Genomic DNA, 23,389 nt, shown 5'->3' with positions numbered 1-23,389 from the left:
TTGTAGTCATAAGTCAAGGACTACCTGTACTTTCTTCTTCTTCTCTTACATGAAAGATAGAATTGGGTTCTTCCTATACTAGATAATGCGAAGCATGAAGCTTCAAATTGCACTTTAAATCTGGAAGACTGAGGACGGAGTCCAAATTGAGTTGGGACAATCCCCAAATTCTGAAGCTGGTTTCCCAACCATACCCCATGGTTTGTACATGACCCTAATATTATTGATTAATCAAATAATAATATTAACACTTATCTTTGTAGTCCATCCAGCAAACATGGCCAATAAATTATTTTAAGTTCCCATTGGATAAATCAGTGGATTCTGACAAATGGATTGAGACAGTTGCTGTCATCCTGAGATCAGGTTCAGTCATATCCACAGTCATATATTTGTCCAGCGAGATGACCTGAGGCTATTTTCTTTCTCCCTGATTTATACTAAATAGTTTACATTTGTGGTTGAGGATCATTCTCTACTATGTTCTCAATCATTTTCCAATTCATTATTTAACTTAATGTCAAATGTTTGATTTTTGTCTCTCTATAAAAATATTAATTCCAAATGCCTTATAGTCTATTTGCTCACATCTGGAAAAGAGTGAGTTTTGCTATGATGCTTTGGTTAAATAGTCCTGGTGATGCAGCAGTGGTTAGAATGCTGTACTACAGGCTAACTCTGCCCACAGTCTGGAGTCCGATCAAGGTTGATTCAGCCTGTCATCCTTCTGAGGTCGGTAAAATGAGAAGCCAGGTTGTTCGGGACAATACACTGACATTGTAAACTGTTCAGAGAGTGCTGTAAAAACACTTTGGAGCAGTATGTAAGTCTATATCAGGGGTGTCAAACACAAGGCCCATGGGCTGCATCTGGCCTGTGATGTGGTTGGATCTGGCCTGCAGGGCCATCTTAGAAAATGTAAGGGGCCATCCCGCATCGCTTCGGCCTGGTCTACCCAATGCAAGAGGAAACATCAGACTAGTGTGGAGAGTGGTGTCAAGCTGGCCACGCCCACCCAGTCAGCTATGCCCTGTGAGTGACATCAAGCTGGCCACACCCACCCAGTTCCCCCCCGCCCCCCGAGGTCAACCATAGCCCTGATGTGGTCCTCAATTGAATTTGAGGACCACATATATACACCCCTGGTCTATATAGTAAGTTTAAGTGCAATTGCTATTCAAGTGTCCAGTCCAAATGCTATCTTCACTTATGGTAAACCTTGGGCCTGAGGGACAGCAGTAAACTGAGAAAAACAAAGTCTAGTTGCCATACTCCCCATCCATCTCTGGATCTTCATACCTCCTCCATTCTATCTCACTGATCCCATCCATCGTTCATAGATACCAGTTCATGCTTTGTTTGCTAAGAAAAGCAGAAAAGCAGGTTTCCTTTTGCCAATGGCCAAGAGGCAGCATATTCTGGTAGCCTTCCCTGTCTTTCTTTTTTACCCAACAAACCATGATTACTACTTGGATATTTTAATACTACCTTGAACTTTGGACATTACTACATATTTCTGTTTGGATTATTTTAATGATGATGATCATTGTCTTTTGATTGCCTACTCTGTCTCCTATTCTTTTCCCAACCTCTCTTGCCCTTCCCCTGCGAATATGGCTGAGTTGGCAGTAAATAAAACCAAAAACGAAATAAAGCAGAGCAAGAAAGAAATAACATTCAGAGAAGAGCCTTGGTAGTACAGTGGTCTAAAGCACCCTGTTATTAAGACCAGCTGCCTGCAATTATTGCAGGTTCGAATCTCGCCAGGCTCAAGGTTGACTCAGCCTTCCATCCTTTCTAAGGTAGGTAAATTGAGGACCCAGTTTGTGGGGGCAATAAGCTGACTTTGTATAAATATACAAAAGTATGAAGGCTATTGCTGAGCACATTGTAAGCCGCCCTGAGTCTCCGGAGAAGGGCGGCATATAAATCAAATTTAAAAAAAAAAATTGTAAAGAGGAAAGATTTCAATGGTTGAAGCTATTGCTATTGCTATTCAGCCCAGATCATCTCTTCAAGATAGCAAGCCATTATTCTGCATTTATTTATTAAATTTCAACTTGTGGTTCTGTCTATGTGTCACTTAAAACAGCTTAAAGGTAAAGGTAAAGGTTCCCTTTGCACATATGTGCTAGTCGTTCCCGACACTAGGGGCAGTGCTCATCTCCATTTCAAAGCAGAAGAGCCAGCGCTGTCCAAAGACGTTTCTGTGGTCATGTGGCCAGCATGACTAAACGCCAAAGGCACACAGAATGCTGTTACCTTCCCACTAAAGGTGGTCCCTATTTTTTTTACTTGCATTTTTTATGTGCTTTTGAAAGTGCTAGATTGGCAGAAGCTAGGACAAGTAACAGGAGCCCACCCCGTTACGCGGCACTAGGGATTCGAACCGCTAAACTGCCGACCTTTCGATTGACAAGCTCATCATCTTAGCCACTGAGCCACCGCGTCCCATTAAGGCAGCTTACAACCATTAAAAATGAAAGTGATAAAACATAGCAATGAACATTTAAAATATTAAAAGGATGCAATGAAAACCAAGACCAAGTTAAAATGAATCTAAGGAAAGGAGTACATTAATTCAATGAACCATTAAAAGTTGGACAAAATAGATGGATATTGCCATTTTGCTAGACTGATGGTGTAAGACCCAAACACCCCCTCCTTGGGGAGAACATGCTGGTTGGGGAATTCTGGGAGTTGAAGTCCACACATTTTAAAGTTGGCAAGGTGGGACACCCCTTCTGTAGAGAGACTTAAAACCTAACTATAATTTATTAAAAAATGGTGCTCTCATGTGTCTCCTGAGATAACATGAAACAGAAAACGCAGTTTTGACAATGTCTCTGTCCATTTTTAGACCATGGGAATTTAGCAAATCACATTTCCTAACTTCAAAATCTGGCCTCTACTGGCCTCCTTAAAACCTTTTGTTGCCATGTGCCTTTTTTCCACAGTTGAAGCAGTATTTGATCCTGACTGAAGGACTGGCTGCCTGGGATATGAACTTCTTTAGCTATTTAAATCCAGCTTCAAGAGAGTTATCATATTCAGCTTAGCTTATCCATAAGTGAGTAGGCTGGCATTTCATTGCCCTCTGGAGAGCCATGGGGACATGGCCCGGAAGGAGGTATAAGGTACCCAACTAACAGATCAGATACAGAACACACAATGACTGAAAATGATTTGGATCAACTGTTTACATTTGGCAATGCTCCTGTGTTTTCTTTTCCCCTTGCAGATCAAGACTGTCCCCTCACAGATCCTTTTTGGAACATCCAACTGCATTAAGCAAATGACACCAGTTAGGTTAGGTCAGGGGTGGGCTTCAAAATTTTTAGCAAGGGGTTCTCAGCCCAGTTGCTGGGTGGGCATGGCCATGGTGGGCGTGGCCTAGTTGGCCTCCTTCACCATGGCGGGGGGAGGGAATTTTTGCCCTTCCCAGGCTCTGGAGGTTTTCTTTCAGCCTCTGGGAGGGTGCAAATGGCCTCCCCAGGCTCCGGAGGCCCTCTGGAGGCTGGAAACAGGCCTGTTCCTGAACTTCCGGTAGGCTCATTTTTTGCCCTCCTCAAGCCTCCGTGCGTGCCCTGCATCCAAAACAGTGCATTTGGGGACTCCTGGGAGTGGGGTGGTGGGGTGGGCAGGGCCAGCTAAGAGTGGGATTTGCAGTTCTCTGAACTGCACAGACTCTTAGGTAGAGGTTCTCCTGAACCCTTGCGAATGCCCAGCAGCCCACCGCTGGGTTAGGTGATCTTGGGCAAGATGCCCTCAAGAGATGCACTTTCCTTCTCTACTCCCACTCCTTTTTTCCCATTCTCTTCTCTCTCCCACTGGATCCAACCCACATAACTCTCTACAACAGCAGCCTCCCAACCTTTTGGGCATCAGGGTCTGCTGCTGTGGAGAGAGGTTTTTCCGCCGGAGGGAGTGTAGTTTTGTGTGTTGCCTGCATCTCACGAATGGGGCTTTGCTTGTTTTCATGGCCCAGTTGCTGGCATCCATGGACCGGGGTTTGAGACCCTGCTCTACAGGACAGAATTCTCTCTTCAACCTTGCTTCCTTGGAGACAGGAGGTGAAGAAGAAGGAAGAGCAAGAAAAAGCAATCCCTGTGGAATTTTGGAAATCTGATGGTGTGAGCCCCTGACCTTAGTGTTTAGACCAGTTGAGGAAGGCTAGGATCAAATAAGATACTACAAGGCATGACTGTCTGCTATCAACCTCTTGCAGACAGCAAGCAATGAAGACAGAAGTACCTAGGAGGCTGTATATAGATTAGTCCACTATCTGTCAAGTCCAGAAACTCCAGAGTCAAGGCGGTTCACATGAGTACAGGTTTATTCTTTACAAGAATCTGAACTATTAACAGTCAAATCCAATTGGTGGTAGATAAGAATTCAGGGTGGGATAGATTTAGATCTCCTGTGGGCATGGAGGAACTTGAGACTGATGACACATTTGACTCCACCCTCAGGCTCAGCCTGATCATCTCCTATACCAGTGTTGGTGAACTTTTTCGGCAACCAGTGCCGAAATGGGAGCGTGTGTTCCCACATGCCGCAAACCAGAAGAGCAGCTGCCTGGTGCGCATGCACGCGCTGGAAAGGTTATCTTCCAGTTTCTGGTGCACCACCTGGTCTTCTGGTTTCTGGCATGCAAGACCAGCTGTCTGGTGTGCATGCGTGCCGGAAACCAGAAGTGCTAATGAAGCACCCCCCCCAACTCGCCACCAAGAACAAGACAGTGCAGCCCACCCCCGCTCCCACCACTTTTGCTGAGGAAGTGCAACCGCTTCCCGGCCAGCATGCCTCTTACTCTGGCACTGGACAGACATTCCTCCCTGCCCAAATGGGCTTCTTCCGCAGCCCCAGCCCTCCAGCCTGCAGCACCAACATGTGTCCACGGTCTGGAGCACCTAGCCAGCTTGGGTGCATGGAGCAGTAGGGCAGCAGGGCAGCCCTGCCCACTACTCCTGACACCGCCATGGGTGAGGGGTGAGGGGGCGGGGGCGGTTCTTGTGTTGCCACTTCTGGCTGGGATGCTGGAGCAGCCAGGAGGAGGAGGAGCCGCAGTTGTGGAGGCGAGCTGCCCCAGGAGGACTGGAGGAAAGCTCAGCTCCTCACACATGGTAATGCCACCAAGGGCTCAGCTTGCTGGTGGGGGAGCATCTGCGGAGGCCAACCCGTTGCTCCTGCTCCTCGCCCTGCATCTGCTGTTGCATCTGCTGCTGTGTCTGCTGCTGCTGCTCTTCTGGGGTGCCGGCTGCGTAGGAGCTGAGCGGCAGCCACAGGGTGCAAGAACTGCTGTCATCCCCTTGCCTCTTACCCTCGGCGAAGGCAGGAGCAGCTGGCAGGGCAGCCGGCCACCCAGTCAGCAAACACTGCCCTGTTGCCCCATGTGCCCGAGCCGGCCAGGCACTCCGGACCGCAGACGCACATTGGTGCCACGGGCTAGATGGCTGGGGCCGTGCAAGAAGCCCACTTGGGCAGGGAGGGAGGGAAGCCCTGGCCTGCCCATCCTGGCTGACAGCTCTGCTCCCCTAGGAAGTGACCACCGGGATCCCCTCTCCGCGTCTTTGGTCATGCAAGCCATCACCCGTTGCTCTGCTGAGTTCTGGTGCGCCAGCCAGCTGGTCTTCGTGTACATATTTGCACCAAAAACCGGAAGACCAGGTGGCTGGTGCACACATGCACACTGGGCGGCTCTTCTTCCAGTTTCTGGTGCTTCTGTGCATGTGAAGACCAGCTGGCCAGTGCGCCCGACCCTGGAAGATTAATAGGTGATGACTCCTGTGCCTGGAGAGATGTCTCTGCATGCCACGTCTGGCTCGCATGCCATAGGTTTGCCATCACGGTCTTATACTATCATTTCTGATTGAAAAGATGTATCAAGAATTTGAAGACCCACCACACCCCAGAAAAACAGGACAATATCAATCCTATGCACATGGACAACTTTACAAGGTATTCTTTGCTTGTAGGCATCTTTTAATACATCTCACTGTATTAAATCCCCAACAGGTTCATATAGCAAGCCAAATCTCCATTTGATCCTACCCACTTTGTGAAGAAAATGCAGTGGGATAGGAGTGAGTTTCTCTTGATTCCTTGTTTCACACCATCCCACCTTAAGAACATACATGGGCTACAAAAGAGCTAAGCAACATCCTGACAAATAAACATTATATGAATGATGAATCTGTAGGTAAATTTTGCTAGGGTTAATCAATATTCTACTGTCATTTCAGTGCCATCTCTATCACCCTCATCCGCAGATCATGTTTGAAGCAATTTCACGCTCTTAAAAGTGAATGTATACGTACTCTATGCCTATAATCTTGATTACAAGAAAACCTTCATATCCTCATGATTTTCTTTCTCAACTGTTGAATGACTAGAATGTCCATCATATTTCTGACCTACTATTGCCTGGATCTGATTGTGAGCTGATCCTGTGTGAAAGGAATATAATCAGTGGATAACCTAGTCCTGTGTAGCCCATTCTTACATTCTAGGTAAGGCACAGAAGATGAAAGAGGAAGAATTATGTTACCCTGATAATTAAAAAAAAAAACCCAGAGCATGTGTGAATCTCCTTTCTCCAACAGCTTTGGAGAATAGAATAAGGAGACGTTTATTACATTTCTACAATTAACTAAAAATAATCACTTATAAATAACTATCATTGAGTGAATGCTCATTGATAAACTTGGTTTTTTATGTGTTTATGGTTTCTGTTAGATTTGGTCTGCAGTAACAATAAATCTCAGCAACAGCTATAAAGGATAATCTATTCTCAGAGATAAATGGATTCTAATGAATTTCTTATACAGGTAGTTCTCAACTTACAACCATTCACTTAGTGACTGTTTGAAGTTACAACAGCACTGAAAAAAGTGACTTATGACAATTTTTCACACTTATAACCATGGCAGCATCCCCCTGGTCATGTGATTCACATTTGGGTGCTTGACAATGGATTCACATTTATGACAGTTGCAGTGTCTGGGAAACCAGATTCACTTAACAACCGTGATACTAATTTAACAACTGCAGTTATTCAATGTGCAGCGCACATTAACAAATCTAAAATCTAAATCTAAAAATCTAAATCTAAAATCTAAATCTAAAATCTAATGCAAATTAAAAGAAAGAAGAATAGAAAGAAAGGCAAAGGTGCAAAAGAGAAGGAAAAAAATGTAGAAAATAGAAAGTAAAACTATAAGACAAGACCCTCTTGGTTTATTAGTCCTTGACTGGTAAAATGTGTGTGAGCAAAGAGCTTTTCTATTGCTTTTCTCAAGAAGGGATTAAAATGGTATAAAGGTCTCATTGGTATTAAATATTTTGCAAAAGGTAAGTGGGCATGGGCTTAGCTGGAAAAAAAATTATTTAACCTAACGCAGATCTTGTGGTGCAGTTTTAAAATTGACTTCTGCACGTTTAACTGGCTGTATGTTTCATACAGGATGAAATGACAAATGTTTTTTGGTTCTAGAAGTTTTGGGGTTGGGAATGGTTTCTTCTGTTATGTAAAAGATGTGTGGATTGATAATTGAAGATGGACAGGCGAGTACAAAGATTACAGATGATGGTTTTTACATAATGGATAAGCCACAGTTAAGCATCTTATTCAGATTCAAAAGATAAATAGCCAATTAGGGTCTTTTCAAGCTTCCTTATTTAAAGGCAAGAACAGGGCAGTCATCTATAGTCCAACAAGAGCAAGAATTATTTGCAATGAATTCCAGAAGCTCCAACAAGATATCAAGGTAGGTTTTTCAGAAAGTTTGTTTAGAACGTCTGTTTTCTTTTTGCTTATTTAAAAGAAATGTCATGTACCTTAGCAGATATTAATGTGATCTTAAAGAGTTGTCTCTTTATTGTTTTCATGAGATGAGACAGAGATCAATAGCTGGCTAACAGATAAATGCCTAAAAGACATTTTTTCTCGGTTTCATGAGTTATGCCTAGAACATATGTAACCCATGAAGGTTTTCAGCTATTTTGCATATAACAGAGGTGCCAAACCTTGTTAGGAAAGTTCTTGCCAGCTTAAATCAGTTCACTCCAAGCAGATAAAGAAAATAGAATAACAGAGTTGGAAGGGACCTTGGAGGTCTTCTAGTCCAACCCCCTGCTTAGGCAGGAAACCTTACACCACCTCAGACAAATGGTTATCCAACATCTTCTTAAAAACTTTCAGTGTTGGAGCATTTACAACTTCTGGAGGCAAGTTGTCCCACTGATTAATTGTTCTAATGTCAAGAAATTTCTCCTTAGTTCTAAGTTGCTTCTCTCCTTGATTAGTTTCCATCCATTGCTTCTTGTACTGCCTTCAGGTGCTTTGGAGAATAGCTTGACTCCCTCTTCTTTGCCGCAACTCCTGAGACATTGGAACACTGCTATCATGTCACCCCTAGTCCTTCTTTTCATTAAAGTAGACATACGCGGTTCCTGCAACTGTTCTTCATATGTTTTAGCCTCCACTCCCTTAATCATCTTTGTTGCAGATATTGCAGATAAATATTGCAGATAAAGTAGGAACTTCTGGTGTGCAACAGGAGGAACTTTAGTTTTGGGAGAGCTATGTGTGAATTCTCCCCCATTTGGACAATAGATTTAAGAACATTGTCTCAGCAAAATATTAAAGGAACTGAACTATTATGCAAAGAAAAAAAATCATGATGATGATTTTATGAGCACATCCAGGGGAGTTTCTTAGCCACATTATAGAAGTGGTTTTCTATTACTTCCTTCAAAGTTATCTTTTTTTCATCTTCTTAGCCTACAGGCCTCAAATTTCGTAGCAGTCTCTCATCCAGGTATTAATTAGCTCTGAGCCTGCTTAGCTTTTTCAAGATTAGCTAAGGTCAGATAGGAGTTTTTCTCTGCTGTTAATAAATTGTTAGGTAAGAAGCCACCATCTGTGATATCATCAGCTTCACCCTTGCTGAATGGGCTTTTTAGACCAGTGTTTTTCAACCTTGGCAACTTTAAGTTGTATAGACAAGCTCCCAGAATTCCCCAGCCAGTATGCTGGCTAAGGAATACTGGGAGTTGAAGTTCAGACATCTCAAAGTTGAGAAACATTGGTCCGGAGGACTTCGTATTATTTTGCAGTCCTAAATATTCGCAAGACTGGATAAATGGAAATTCTGCTGGGAGTTATTGTAATACAATAACTGGTGGTAACATCCAGTGGTGGGATGCAAGTAATTTAACAACCGGTTCTCCTGAAGTGGTATGAACTGGCTGAATCCCACCACTGGTAACATCTAAAGTATGAGATAACATGTTGTAGTTTAGATAACAACCGAACAGAGACTTTATATTTTGCTTTCTGTAAAGTTTCAGTTGTTGGTGAACTAAAATCTAAAAAAAAAAAACTTTATCATTTGAAGCAACAGACAGTGTAAAGTAGGCTTTCAGGCAGACTGTTTGAATTGTTACTTCACAACATCACATCTTCTTCTTGTTGTTGTGCCATATCCGTCATCGGATGTTGGCAATCATGTTGGCAATTCTATTTTTGTCAACAGCCATATGAAGAAGTGCTGCTGAGTTTTGTCCAAACCAGTTCCTTAGGTTTTGAAGCCATGATGCTCTTCTTCTGCCTGGGCCTCGTCTGCCTTCAATCTTTCCCTGGAGGATTAAGTGAAGGATGCTGTATTTTTCTGGGTGTCGCATCACATGTCCGAAATATTCTAACTTTCTCTTTTTAATGGCTTTGATTATTTCTCTTTGCGTTCCCAGGTGGTTTATCACCTCTTCATTTGTGATTTTGTTAACCCAGTTTATATGTAACAGCCATCTGTAAATCCACATTTCAAATGCTTCTAGTTTCTTCAAGTGGTTTTCTGTCAGAGACCAACTCTCTACTCCGTAGAGCAGGATAGAAAAGATGTAACATCTGACAAGCCTGATTTTCAGTCTTAGGCTTAGGTCGTGGCTACAGAAGACCTTTTTCATTTTGAAGAATACTGTTCGAGCTTTTTCTATCCTTGTCTTTACTTCACACAACATCACATAACACAAGAAAACACACACATTTAGTCTTTGCAACCCGGAGGGCCAGAAATCAGAGCTTGCTCAGAGATCAAGGTCAATCAAAGGGCACTGCTATTTTAGTTTAGTTTAGTTTAGTTTATTTGATTTGTATACCGCCCTACTCCCGAAGGACTCAGGGCGGTGAACAGCCAACAATAAAATACATAAATACACAAAATTTAAAAACCCGATAAAATCAAATTAAATTATTTGGCCCAGACAAATTAAAATACCCCAATAATTTAAAAACAGATTAAAATTTACATATTTAAAAAGGGAAGAGATTAGGCCAAGCCCGCTTGATGGAATAAAAAGGTCTTCACAGCACGGCGGAAGGAGCGCAGATCCGGGATCCTCCGTATCTCCGGGGGGAGCTCATTCCAGATGGTAGGTGCCCCCACAGAGAAGGCTCTCCCCCTAGGGGCCGCCAGTCGACACTGTTTGGCTGACGGCACCCAGAGGAGTCCCTCTCTATGAGAGCGTACTGGCCGGTGGGAGGCTATTGGTGGTAGTAGGCGGTCCCGTAAATAACCAGGCCCTAAGCCATTTTCCATAAACCATTGCAATAGGACAAAGGCAACCCAAGAAAAGTTACATGATACCTTATCTAGCTTAAGGGATCCCTCTGAGAATCACTTATAAGAGAGCATCCCAAATGTCAATTACAATATGGTGCACTTCCTGATCTAGATTCAAAATACGCTAACTAGTAGTTTGGGATGCACAGTGATGATAATTTTCCAAGACTGTGCATTTGATCAAGTGATCCCTCTCCATCAGTTTGAAGTGATGTAGCCAGAGGTTCAACAGGTCTTTTGAGAAACAGGCCTTTGTTTTAACTCTGGAGACAATGAATATTGATTAACAGTGAGTTTTTAAATCTCAGAGTTGTTTTTTGAGTGAATAGGCTGCGAAGGTGTCAGAAACAACCACTTTGGAGAAAAGAACAGGTGACTTGGAAGCAGGTGTAAATTAATCAGATCCAGTGAAGACTGGTGTCATTTGCTTTAGAAAGCCCAAGAGATGAATGACATCTGTGATCATAAGCAGATATTAACCGGGGAGATAATAAGCTGCTGTCTTTTGCATTCAAGCAATTCTCTCTGCTGGTGTTTCAGCAACCATCAATCTCAACAATTGCAATTCTGGGATGGTAGATGGTGGCAGGCCTCTTTAGGAAAGCCAGGTTAGAAAAAGCCTCAATGGATACAGAAGAAAGAATAAGATTACAGCCATAAAATTATTCAAAGGGGGAGCTGTGAGAGAGAGGATGAACAATGGCAAAAGGATTTATTTTATCGGTGCATATTTAATGCATGCATGGAAAGTTTGAGGGTGAATGGTCCAGGTGAAGTATTCCACCACAAGGGGAAATAATGTCAGAGGTATGTTTAGGATAACCTATGATCTACAGGATCTCACATTTTTTTGTTCTCTCATTATAGCCCTAAAAATTTATAGCCGTCTCATTATAGGCCCTCATATCATTTTCTTCATAGTTCTTGCAATATAGTTGAGCTAAATAACCAGAAGTGCATAGCGTATACCCCCTGAAAGTTGCTGCCAAGTTATAATATTCCATGTGGCCCAAGACGGACATTATTGCCTACATAGAGAATTATTAATTAATAATTAATTAATCATATTAATTAAGCTAATATAGTCTTGCTTTAATCACGCTTTAATTGTTGCATTTGTCCTCACAATCACAATTTTGTGCTGACTTTGCCTTTTTTTTTTTTTTTTGTGGTTCTCATTACATCACTTTAAAAACCAAGGGCAAAATGTTTTGAAAGTCTGAACTAGAGAGATTGTTTGGGGAGGGGACAGCAACAGGCAGGATGTAAGAGAACAACAAGGAGAGCCTGGGGGTGGAGTCAAGCGAGGAATCAGCCTGAAGTCCTTAGCTTCCCATAAGCGGTCTAAGTCCAACCTGCCTTGAATTCCACTTAATTCTTATCTAGTGCTAATTAAACTCTGACCATTAGTTGACTCCATTCTTGTGTATAGACATGAGCAATAAATCAGCTTAACTGGAACTCAGCATGTGTGTTCCTCATTCTTTGCGCCTGACTCAGGCCCAGCTTCCTGCCACTTACATGAACATGGCTGATCTCTAGGGCTGATGCTGCTTTCCATAGCATTTTTCTTCCTATTGTTTTTTAAAAATGATATTGTTCAGGGGGAGTCATCTAGACATATATACTCTCCCCCCCACTTTGCTTATCCTTTATTACAACAAAATTATCCTTAAGCTTAAATAATAGGCTTTGCCTACAAAAGAAGCCTCCGCCCTAGCTTCTAACTGCAAAATGCAAAGGTCTAAAATTACATAATTGTATCACAGCCAGAGACTGATGTAGTACATTTCCACATTTTGATTTTAGGAAAAAAAAGAGTACCCCTCAGCTTCTGCTCCCTGATACAGGTTAAGAGGAGCTCTTTATGTCACATATAATCATCTACCATCTTGCAAATATTTCATAGTAGATATAGACAAGTCTTTGGCCCAGTAAAATCTAGGACAACTCTGCACATGGTGTTCTCACTGCTCGGGCTCCATCTCCTTTTGCTTTTGTGATAGGTGGTGTTGCTGTTGTGAATGCTAAGATGCTGAGGGCTTAGTTTTCTATTGTAAATGCTGGAACTCTTTGAAAATGCTGTAAATGCTGGAACTCTTTGAAGTTTGGGAGCAAACCATTCCTACTGGCCGGAACTTCAACCTCTTAACTCAGGGGTGTCAAACTCAAGGTCCGGGGGCCGGACCCAGCCCACAGGGTGCTTAGATTTGGCCCACTGGGCTGACCTGGAAACAGCAAAGGATCGGCCTGCAGTGCCTTTGCCAGTGAAAATGGAGTTCGGGAGGGCCGTGGACAGTCTTCCTGAGCTCCGTTTTCACTGGCAGAGGATTGCAGGAGGCCATCACAGCTGAAAACAGAGCTCGGGAGCCTGTTTTCGCTGGCAGAGCGCTTGGGCCGCCACAGGCGTCCCCGACACAAGTGACGTTGAGCTGGCCACGCCCACCCTGGCCATGCCCACCCTGGCTTCCCAAGGTCAAACACAACCCTGATGTGGCCCTCAATGAAATCGAGTTTGACACCCTTGTCTTAACTCCAATTGCGACAGTATCTCGCAGACCTTACCTGTAGGAATGTGTGCCCTGACTTTGAACTCAAAGCGAGGGGAGAATCTTTGTAGTTAAGTACTAGAAGATGAATGCCAGTAACCAAGTAAATAAAAACAAGACATTATGGTAGATAGAGCCGTCTTTTTAATCTGGGCTGAACTGTGTTGCTTTACAGAATGAAATACAATCACTACACCCTCCTGATGACCCTGATCTTCATGATTAATGATTGCATGGGACAGACTTCATGTGTGGTGGACTCATTCACTGTGAAGGAAGACTTTGACTCCAAACGGGTAACTATGAACACTTTCTAAGATCAAGGGCAAAGAGCATGTGGATTGAATTAAAGGCATTAGTTGAAGTCCACGTAACTTCGTGCACGTGAATCGGACTTGGTTTCTAAGATGTGTCACTCTTACCAGAGTCAGGGTTTTGATTTTTTTTTTTAAAAAAAAATCTCAATTTACTGTGCTCCTGGGAACCTACTTGCAAGTCAGTCTTATTCCCCTTTGTTTTATAGTTTTGTCTTAGGAGATGCGTATGCTGTATAGTATATGGGATGGGGGGAATGGCCTGCTGTATCTGTTTCATGCCCCTGCTGTAGCTAACTTAGGAAGGAGAGTGATCTCCAAGGCAGGTAAAATAACCTAAAACCTCCTTTAAATCCAGTTCTACTCTTGCTGATTTCATAGCAGTCAGGTCCATATAGTTTTTTGACAATAATATGAGACCAGTATCACATTGTTTTCTCTTGGTTGTTTGGTGTGTTGTTTTTTGAAAACTTTCTTTCTTTCTTTCTTTCTTTCTTTCTTTCTTTCTTTCTTTCTTTCTTTCTTTCTTTCTTTCTTTCTTTCTTTCTTCTCTTATCCATTCCATTCCATTCCATTCCAATCCACTCCACTCCATTCCATTCCTTCATGATTTGTGTGTTGCCCATCTCGTCTACAAACATTAATTAATGGCTTTCAAACATTAAAAGTCAGTAAAACATTACACAATAAATAACAATAATAATTTACAATTAAAGGTTAAGAGGAAGGGAGTGTGGTGCACATGGGGAGAGGTGGGGATCTTCTCTTAACCCGTCAACTACCTCCAATGTAATGCATTCCTGTTGGGGGCCCAGGCCAACTGGCAGAGCCAGGTCTTCAGGCCATTACAGAAGGTCAGAAGGGTGGGTATGGATCTCATCTTGGATAGGGGGCAGAGTACAATGTTTCAAAGGGCAGGAACCATGGCCCAAAAGGCTCTTCTCCTGGATCCCATCAGTCAAAATTCCTTGAACGATGAGGTCCATAGCATGCCCTTTCTGCAGGCCGGTCCTATTGGGGTGAGATGGTTCCTCAGTCAGCCTGGACTCAGATGAACTTTCCAGTCTATTTCACACTCTTTATATTTCTTGGCGGTTCCTATTTAAGTTTTAAGTATGCCTGACTCAGTTTAATTTCCTAGCCCAAAGAAGTGGCTGTTAACTCAGAGGCTCTTCCAGGCAGAACCAAAGAGATGGAGGGGGGCTTTGGGCCATTAAATCCAAAACACTGGGACAAAGTGTCTCACGTAGATAAATGACAGATTGGTTAACCTGTGTCTGTCCGGTTTTTGCTGAATTATACTCTCAGCAGCCCCAATCCATATGCCAATAGTGAGGGATCATGGGAGACATAATTCAATAAATCTATAAGGGCACATATTTCCCAATTCAGCCTCTGCTGGATGGCCTCCCATGAAGAAAACAAGAAGTATATTCCTCCAACAATTTTGTTCCATTATTAATTGGTCCTTTACATTAAGGATTTTCTTAATGTGCAACTGAATGTGTCATCTTGCAAATAGCTACCTACAGTAGTGGCCAAAATTGTGGAAACCTTTTGGGAAAAGTGTATTTTTGAGGTTTGATGGCTAATAACACCAGCTTTTTTTGAAGTTTCAAGATAACCATATTCCACTGCTCGAATGGCCTGGGAATAGCTCAGACCTTAACCCAATTGAAAATCTATGGAGCTGACTAAAGAAACTTGTTAGTCAGAAGCGACCCAGCAATAAAACCCAGTTAATAGAAGCAATCATTCAATCTTGGTTTCACATTACAAAAGCTGCATAACTAAAAGACTTGGTTCACTCCATGGGAAGATGTTGTAAAGCTGTAATTCATGCTTGAGGTTACCCAACTTAGTATTAACTGACGTGATAATTTTTGTATATCTCATTTTTTCTACGTGTTTCACTTTTCTTCTTTATATTGTAACTGTGATTCTAAGAGCAAATCCTTCATAAAAGTTATTGCATTACATTCTTGATTAAATTATCTTTCCATTGATATATAATTTTATGGTACTACTCCCCCCCTCAAAAAAAGTGGTGTTATTAGCTAGTTTTAGAAAATACACCTTTCCCAAAAGGTTTCCACAATTTTGGCCACTACTGTAGTATTGCCCTCACAAAAAACAGTGAAAATGACCACTTTTTTACTCTAAGAAATAGATTATTACTTGATTCTCCTGTTTGAATAGCTTTCAGCTTTCATTAATTTCTATTTATTTATATTCTGCCTTTATATATGTTTTTATATTTTTTTATTTATTTATTTATTTATTTTTATTTATTTATTTATTTATTTATTTATTTATTTATTTATTTATTTATTTATTTAGCGTATGGCTGGTCACGCACAATATTAAAACACTTCATTTTTACAGGTTAAAACAATTAAAACAATTAGAAAAAGAGCAGTAAGAAAACCTAAGAGGAAAACAGAAATAACATTTCAGAGTTTAATGTCGAGTTTGGAGATCCAGTCAGTAGCTGTCATTGTTACGCAGAGGAAGTCCCTAAAATCTCCTGGATACCTTCTGTTAGAGCATTCCCTCACTATATGTTGGATAGTCTGTCGGGGGACCCCGCAATCGCATTGTGCTGAAGGTGTCTTTCCCCATTTATACAAGGAGTCGGCACACACCCCATGAATCGTTCTAATTCTATTGTATGTCACCCATATGTGTCGGGGTAGATTAAATCCTGGAGGTATACTATTAGGATTAATATGCTCAGAAATATCTTGGGGGGAATAGCTACTCCACGCTTCCATCCACTTTTGTGTGGTGTTCTGATGATCGGCCAGCAGTTTAAGCGCTGTCAAGAGTGGTGGGTTTCTTGACTTTAATCGCCATCTTAAGAGATCAGGAATGTAGCCATGAATGGGTAGAGAGGAATTTAACAGGATCTTACTATACTCCCGAATGAGAGCTTCTTGTCGTCGTAAGTGCGGAGGAAGTATGTGACTAAGAACGGGTAACCAGTAGCTAGGTGTAGATTTTGTGCACCCAGTAATTAGCCTCATCGTATGGTTGAGTTGAACATCAATAAGTCCTGTACGTGAGCTGTTTATCCATACAGGTGCGCAGTATGAGTAACAGACGGACTGGTAGCCAGACATCCGCGAGGATCTCCTGGCTTCACCCACAATCCCATGGTCCTTTTAAGGACCTTTTAAGTACCAAAAAAACAAAAAATAGCAGAAACAGCAGAAATAACAGAAATATGTTTTTATGAATAACTCAAGACAGCGAACAAATGTCTACTATTCTTCCTCCTCCTATTGTCCCCACAACAACAATCCTGGAAGGTGAGTTGGGCTGAGAGAAGGACTGGCCCAAAGTCACCCAACTGGTTTTTATGCTGAGATGGGAGTGGAATTCAGTCTCCTGGTTTCTAGCCTGGCACCTTAATCACTAGATCAAACTTCCAACTATTTAGACAGATTCAGGAGATGGTTTCACTGTATCCAAATTAGACAACTGTTTAAGATCTGTGTTTAAATTAAGGACACATAGGCAATCAGTTTGCAAGAGTAGCTCTATCTTTCCATCAGATCCAGTTAATACTTTAGCTTGTAGTCATGTCTTGGGCAGTGTTCATCGTGAAGATGTATTCACTGTCCTAGTAACCTTGCCCATTTTTAAATTTTATTTTAGTATGCAGGTAAATGGTATGCTCTGGCCAAGAAAGACCCAGAAGGATTGTTTCTACAGGATAATATCTCAGCTGAATACACCATTGAGGAGGATGGGACTATGACTGCGTCCTCCAAAGGCAGAATGAAGCTTTTTGGGTAAGCTGCAGCTGCATGTGAATAACTACCGTTTCTGTGTATTATTATGCACTTGTTCATTTTATGCAGAATTACATTTTTGTGATCAAGATGGCCAGCGACTATGATGTGAAAGTCACGAAGTGGAAGCCATGACTCATATAGCCATGGTCATTGAATAAAACTGAGTTTTTACAAATGTAACCCACGACTCACAAATCACAATGACCTATTTCACTCAGCAAGATTGGGCCAAGCAATAGCAATAGCAATAGCAATAGCAATAGCAATAGCAATAGCAATAGCAATAGCAATAGCAATAGCAATAGCAATAGCAATAGCGTGTTTCTCCAAAAATAAGACCGGGTCTTATATTAATTTTTGCTCCAAAAGATGCATTAGGGCTTATTTTCTGGTTAGGTCTTATTTTGGGGGAAATACGGTACTAAATGCATCCATCTGGCTGACAATCTTAACTGGGGCTTATATTGGGGGTAGGGCTTATATTACGAGTATCCTGAAAAATCATGCTAGGACTTATTTTACGGTTGGGTCCTATTTTCAGGGAAACAGGGTAGTGATAGCAATAGCAATAGCACTTAGATTTAGTTATAGATTTGCAGCCCTCTCTAAGTGGTTTACAGAGTCAGCATATTGCCCCCAACAAACTTGGTCCTCATTTTACTGACCTCGGAAGGATGGAAGGCTGAGTCAACCTTGAGCTGTGAGACTCAAACTGCCAAACTGCTGGCAGCCGGCAGTCAGTAGAAGTAGCCTGCAATACTGCATTCTAACCACTGCACCACTGTGGTTCTTAGGTTAAGCAACCTATGTTATTATTTATTTATTTATTTATTTATTTATTTATCGGATTCTTATCCTGCATTTACTATTTTTTATAAATAACTCAAGGTGACAAATATGCCTAGTACTCCTTCTTTTTTCTATTTGTACCACAATAACAATCCTGCGAGGTGAATGGGGTGGAGAGAGAGTGACTGGCCCAAAGTCACCCAGCAGGCTTTTCACGCCTCAGAGGGGACTGGGCCTCCTGTTTTCCGCCTGGTGCCTTAACCATTATGTGAATTCAGGCATTGTGAAGACTGCAAATAAGTAAAATGAGGTCTGACAGACGATTTGGTTATCAAACTCTTAAACTGCAGAGTTAACCATCAGCAATGTTGGGAATTGTAATCCAAAGGATATAGAGGGCACCAAGTTGCCGTTGCTGAAAATTACATTATATGTTTATATTGTCTAGCAATGATTAATGTGCGTCAATTCAGTTGTCTGTTGTCACTAATGCAAGTAATACTTGACTTACAACAGTTCATTTAGTGATCATTTAAAGTTAAAACGCCCCCCCCCCCAAAATGACTTATGAACCATTTTTCGCACTTATGACTGTTATAGCATCCCCATGGTCACATGATCAAAATTAAGATGCTTGGCATCTAACTCATATTTATGACGGTTGCAGTGTCCTGGGGTCATGTGATCACCTTTTGCAACTTTCTGGCAAGCAAAGTCAACGGAGAAGCCAGATTCATTTAACAACCGTGTAACTAATTTAACAGCTGCAGTGATTCATTTCAGTGGTTTCTGAATTTACACAATATAACAAACCAGAAAATCACAGAATGACTTAGGTTTATGCGTCATACTAAGCCACAAAAGTCCAAACCCGGTTTAAAAGTGCAAATGTAGACTCTAGGTTTGTTGTACATGTTGCATGAACAAAAAGGAAGAACTAATGCAGAACAAATGCAAGACAAGCAGATTGCACTTGGCATGATATGGTATGGCTTTGAGCTATCAGTCTTTCTAAATCTCAACAAGTTTAAAATGTGAGAAGTTCAATTCCTAGAATTCCCCAGCCAGCATGTATTTACTATAATAAACAGTATAGTATGAAATCAGAACAGGATGCAAGCACAATATATTCTAGGCAAAAGAGCAAAATGTTAGTTACATAGGAAAAAATTAAAATTAATTTCAATATCTTTCTGTTTTAGATTCTGGATGGTCTGTGCTGATATGGCTGCTCAATATTCGGTACCTGACCCCACCACACCAGCCAAGATGTTCATGAATTACCAAGGGCTGGCAAGCTATTTGTCAAGTGGAGGTCAGTTTTCCCCCCAGTTTTTAAGCAGAGCATGAGAACAATATCATTTTCCTACCTATACTTAAAATATATATGGTATATTATTAAAACTTTTAAAAGCGAAGTTAAAAACTAACACAAATTAATATAAAGTAAGGAAGATAAAGGGGAAATGAAAGAGGAAGGAAGGAAGGAAGGAAGGAAGGAAGGAAGGAAAGAAGGAAAGAAAGAAAGAAAGAAAGAAAGAAAGAAAGAAAGAAAGAAAGAAAGAAAGAGAAAAATAGAAAAGAAAAAAGGGTACCAAGGAGTTGTTTCCAATTTTCTTTACAATAGTTATTGGTACAATTTACTCCTTTTTCTTCTTTCTACAATCTGTCCTGTCTAATCATCAACTTATTTATATCATTTCTCAGTTAGAAAGGGACATTATCATCTTTGATAATGGAGTAAATATATGGTACATTTATTCAATTGCATGCCATTGATATGGTATCAATGGGGGAATGCAGTGGCTCAGTGGCTAAGACGCTGAGCTTGTCGATCGAAAGGTCGGCAGTTCAGCTGTCCGAATCCCTAGTGCCACATAGCGGAGTGAGCTCCTGTTACTTGTCCCAGCTTCTGCCAACCTAGCAGTTACAAAGCACATCAAATATGCAAGTAGAAAAATAGGGACCACTTTGGTGGGAAGGTTCCGTGCACCTTCGGCGTCGAGTCATGCCGGCCACATGACCACGGAGATGTATTCGGACAGCGCTGGCTGTTCAGCTTTGAAACGGAAACAACTAGTATGCATGTGCGGGGGAACCTTTACCTTTACCTTATGCCATTGATATATCATATCTACCAAGAGCCCTGGTGACGCAGCAGACTAAAGCACTGTTATTAACATCAGCTGCCTGCAATTACTGCAAGTTCGAATCTCACCAGGCTCAAGGTTGACTCAGCCTTCCATCCTTTCTAAGGTAGGTAAAATGAGGACTCAGATTGTGGGGCAATAAGCTGACTTTGTATAAATATATACAAAAGTATGAAGGCTATTGCTTAACGCATTGTAAGCCGCCCTGAGTCTCCGGAGAAGGGCGGCATATAAATCAAATCAAAAAAATAAATAAATATCTTTAATGACTATTATTTCATCTTCTGGTAGAGAATTCCATAGTTCAATTAGGTGTTGCATAGGAAAAAAAGGGAAGTTTTGAATCTCTCACTACTTTTATTAGATGACTTCAGAATGAGAGAGGAAGAGACACTTCTATTTACTTTCACTATGTTGTGCATAATTTTAGGCATCTCTACTCTACCCGTTTCCAGCTACTTTTTTGAATCTCCTGTAAGTTTATGGCCAAGAATGTAGAGGAAAACTCATGTGTCATACGTCCATGTAATCCTAGATATATCAGAATATTTTGAAATAATATTAAAATCCAATATTATATCCATTTTGAGACTCCAAAGTGCTTCCTCAAAAGGCAATGGAACTGTTTTTTCCTTGAGGAAGAACATTTTTTTTCCCCTTGAGGTTCTTCTTCCTCAAGGGAAAAACAGTCCAGTTACCTTTTGAAGAAGCACTTTTGAGACAGTTATGATCTGGATGACTGAGAATCTCCACAGACATATATCCATTTGAGTGTTTGCAGTCTTTCTGGCATTAACTTAGTCCTTTGTATGCATATCCCTCTATTTATTGTTGATTGTATGACTCATTGTTTTATTACAAAAATATTCAAGATGGCTTCAGTAAGAATGAAAGTTATGTCCTAATTCTAAAAAACCTCCGATTCCTTCCTGTAATTCCAGAAGAACATTCTAAAATAAATTCAGTTTAAATTCTAAGCAAAGTCACACAACCCACTAAGAATGAAACTTGGTGATGAGGAAGATCAAATTAAGAGGTTTCCAAACTTTGGCAATTTTAAGACATGTGGACTTTAATTCCTAAAATTCCCCAGCTAGATGGGGAGTTCTGGAAGTTGAAATCCATACATCTTAAAGTTGTCAAGGTTAGGAAACCCTGCTTTAGAGTATATTTCAAACGGCGGGCATCATGACTTGAAAAACATCTTAGTAATGGTGGAAAAACCCACACTGTTATACTGTATTTTCTGGCAAGAAAAATTATGTCACCCTACCTCTTTTTCCTCTCTCCTTTTTGCTGCTTTCTATCTTTGTTTAAAAAAAGATGAGCAACAATTTGAAGACATTAAGATATTAATCCCTCAAATGAAAAATCTGGCTGATCAGCTGTTCTCTTAGTCTTTTCAAGGTCTACCCGGGGTGTCAAACTTAAGGCCTGTAGGCTGGATCTAGCCCATGGGGCTGCTTAGATCTGGCCTGTGGGGCTGACCTGGAAACAGCAAAGAACCAGCCCACAGTGCCTCTGCCAGCAAAAATGGAGCTTGGGAGGGCTGCGCGTGGCCTGCCCAAGCTCCGTTTTCAGCTGCGACGACCTCCTGCAGCCCTCTGCCAGTGAAAATGGAGCTTCCCTGGCTCCGTTTCCTGGCACAGGGCTGCAGGAGGTCGTCACAGCTGAAAATGGAGCCTGGGGGGACCATATATAGGCTGTAGGACATCTAGCTGGCCATGCCCATTCGGTCCCCCGAAGTCAAACACAACCCTGATGTGATCCTCAATGAAATCGAGTTTGACCCTCCTGCCCTACACTCTCAGGAAGGTTTTTCTAAGTTCTGGATGATTTTTTGTGTGTGAAGAAAAACCATGCAGGAAGGGCACAGGGTTCATGAATTAATACTGATCCTTTCATTTTTGACACGATCAATAGTTACCAGAACTCATTATGTACACTGGATTTTGTATTCCAGGTGATAATTACTGGGTGATTGACACAGATTACGATAACTATGCCATCACTTATGCGTGCCGCACTCTGAAGGAGGATGGGTCCTGTGATGATGGTTACGCCATTGTTTTCTCCCGCAACCCTCGGGGCTTTCCCCCTGCCATTCAGAAAATTGTACAGCAGAAGGAGGAGGAAGTCTGCATGTCTGGCCTGTTCCAGCCTGTGCTACAGTCAGGTATGTGGAAAGGCCCAATGGCGCCAGTTATGAATTTGACTTCTTTGGGGCAACACGAGGCACTGATCTATCAGAAGACTGAATTAGATATTGTCTATGAAAAGGAAGAATGTGGGAAGAATGTTTCAGTCTGGGCAATTCTGGTCCTGGCCTCAGATTCTAAGATCATGAAAATTCCCAGTGCATGATCAATACAATTCAGGATAGTGCTTTGGTTCATAGTTACATCAAACCATGTTAGCACTGATAATGTTACCTAGTTGGGTAATAAAACATCTCAAAGACAACAACCTAGCTCAGAGAGCAACAAGGACCCTTCATAATATAGTTTAATTGGTTTGGCTGTGTGAATCTTAATAAACCATAGGGTTAAATAAATGATGGTTAAATAAACCACACCACAGCATGATGATTCAGCCAAGGTCTCCAATAACAGATACCAAAAATGCTTCTGCAAAGACTACATATAGAAACCCTCCCACATTTAGTTCAACCACAATTATGATTTTTTTTAAAAAAAGCTGTCTCAATCTTGAGATTGCAGTCATCTTTTCTAGCACTGAATCTCTTAAATAAAACTAAATCTGCCTCAGAATTAAAGTTGTACTATTGCCAGTTAATTTTAAGGCCTGAACCTCAGTTGTAACATTTATTGATTCTCCTATAGATAAAAGTAAGGAATGTAAAAACTGCCTTGTGGAATTGCCATGTACAGAAATAAGTAAAGAAATGATCTGAGCAAATTTTTCTTGCATTATGGGCACTAAAGGGTGTTTATCTTGTTTGTCTCCACAGGGGCTTGTTAAAGCAAAACTCGTCCAGTCCAGAGATGAAGTAAAAGGCCTAATGTTGACATCTCAAACATGTTCCTCACAAATTCTTTGAATCCTTTTTTTCCCCTCAAAGCACATTTAAGTTCTGATTTCTAGTATTTAGATTTTTGAAAGAAAACTGGCTCAAGTATATAGCAAATTACTTCTCATATT

The 23,389-nt window shown here is 41.5% G+C and overlaps 1 protein-coding gene across 1 annotated transcript; it reads left to right on the top strand.

Moving 5' to 3' along the window:
* The first annotated feature begins 7,737 nt into the window (after positions 1–7,737).
* On the top strand, positions 7,738–22,591 carry LOC139310324 (purpurin-like). Its single transcript, XM_070934482.1, has 5 exons — positions 7,738–7,769; positions 13,350–13,470; positions 17,149–17,285; positions 19,280–19,392; positions 22,191–22,591. The coding sequence occupies exons 1-5, from the start codon at positions 7,738–7,740 to the stop codon at positions 22,589–22,591; spliced, it is 804 nt and encodes a 267-aa protein (XP_070790583.1).
* Positions 22,592–23,389: the final 798 nt, after the last annotated feature.

The sequence above is a fragment of the Pituophis catenifer genome, unplaced genomic scaffold, assembly GCF_029215685.1.
Source record: "Pituophis catenifer annectens isolate HBS135680 unplaced genomic scaffold, rPitCat1.0.hap2 SCAF_2, whole genome shotgun sequence".
Lineage (NCBI taxonomy): Eukaryota > Metazoa > Chordata > Lepidosauria > Squamata > Colubridae > Pituophis > Pituophis catenifer.
Note: the sequence above shows the minus strand (reverse complement) of the source record. Positions and strands in the feature narration are given on the sequence as shown.

Bases quoted from the DNA above. Each gene is read 5' to 3' on its own strand.
- LOC139310324 (XM_070934482.1), top strand. From the start codon at position 7,738: ATGAATTCCAGAAGCTCCAACAAGATATCAAG. The intron at 13,471-17,148 runs GTAACTATGAAC...ATTTTATTTTAG, and splicing joins AAGACTTTGACTCCAAACGG to TATGCAGGTAAATGGTATGC. The intron at 19,393-22,190 runs GTCAGTTTTCCC...TTTGTATTCCAG, and splicing joins AAGCTATTTGTCAAGTGGAG to GTGATAATTACTGGGTGATT.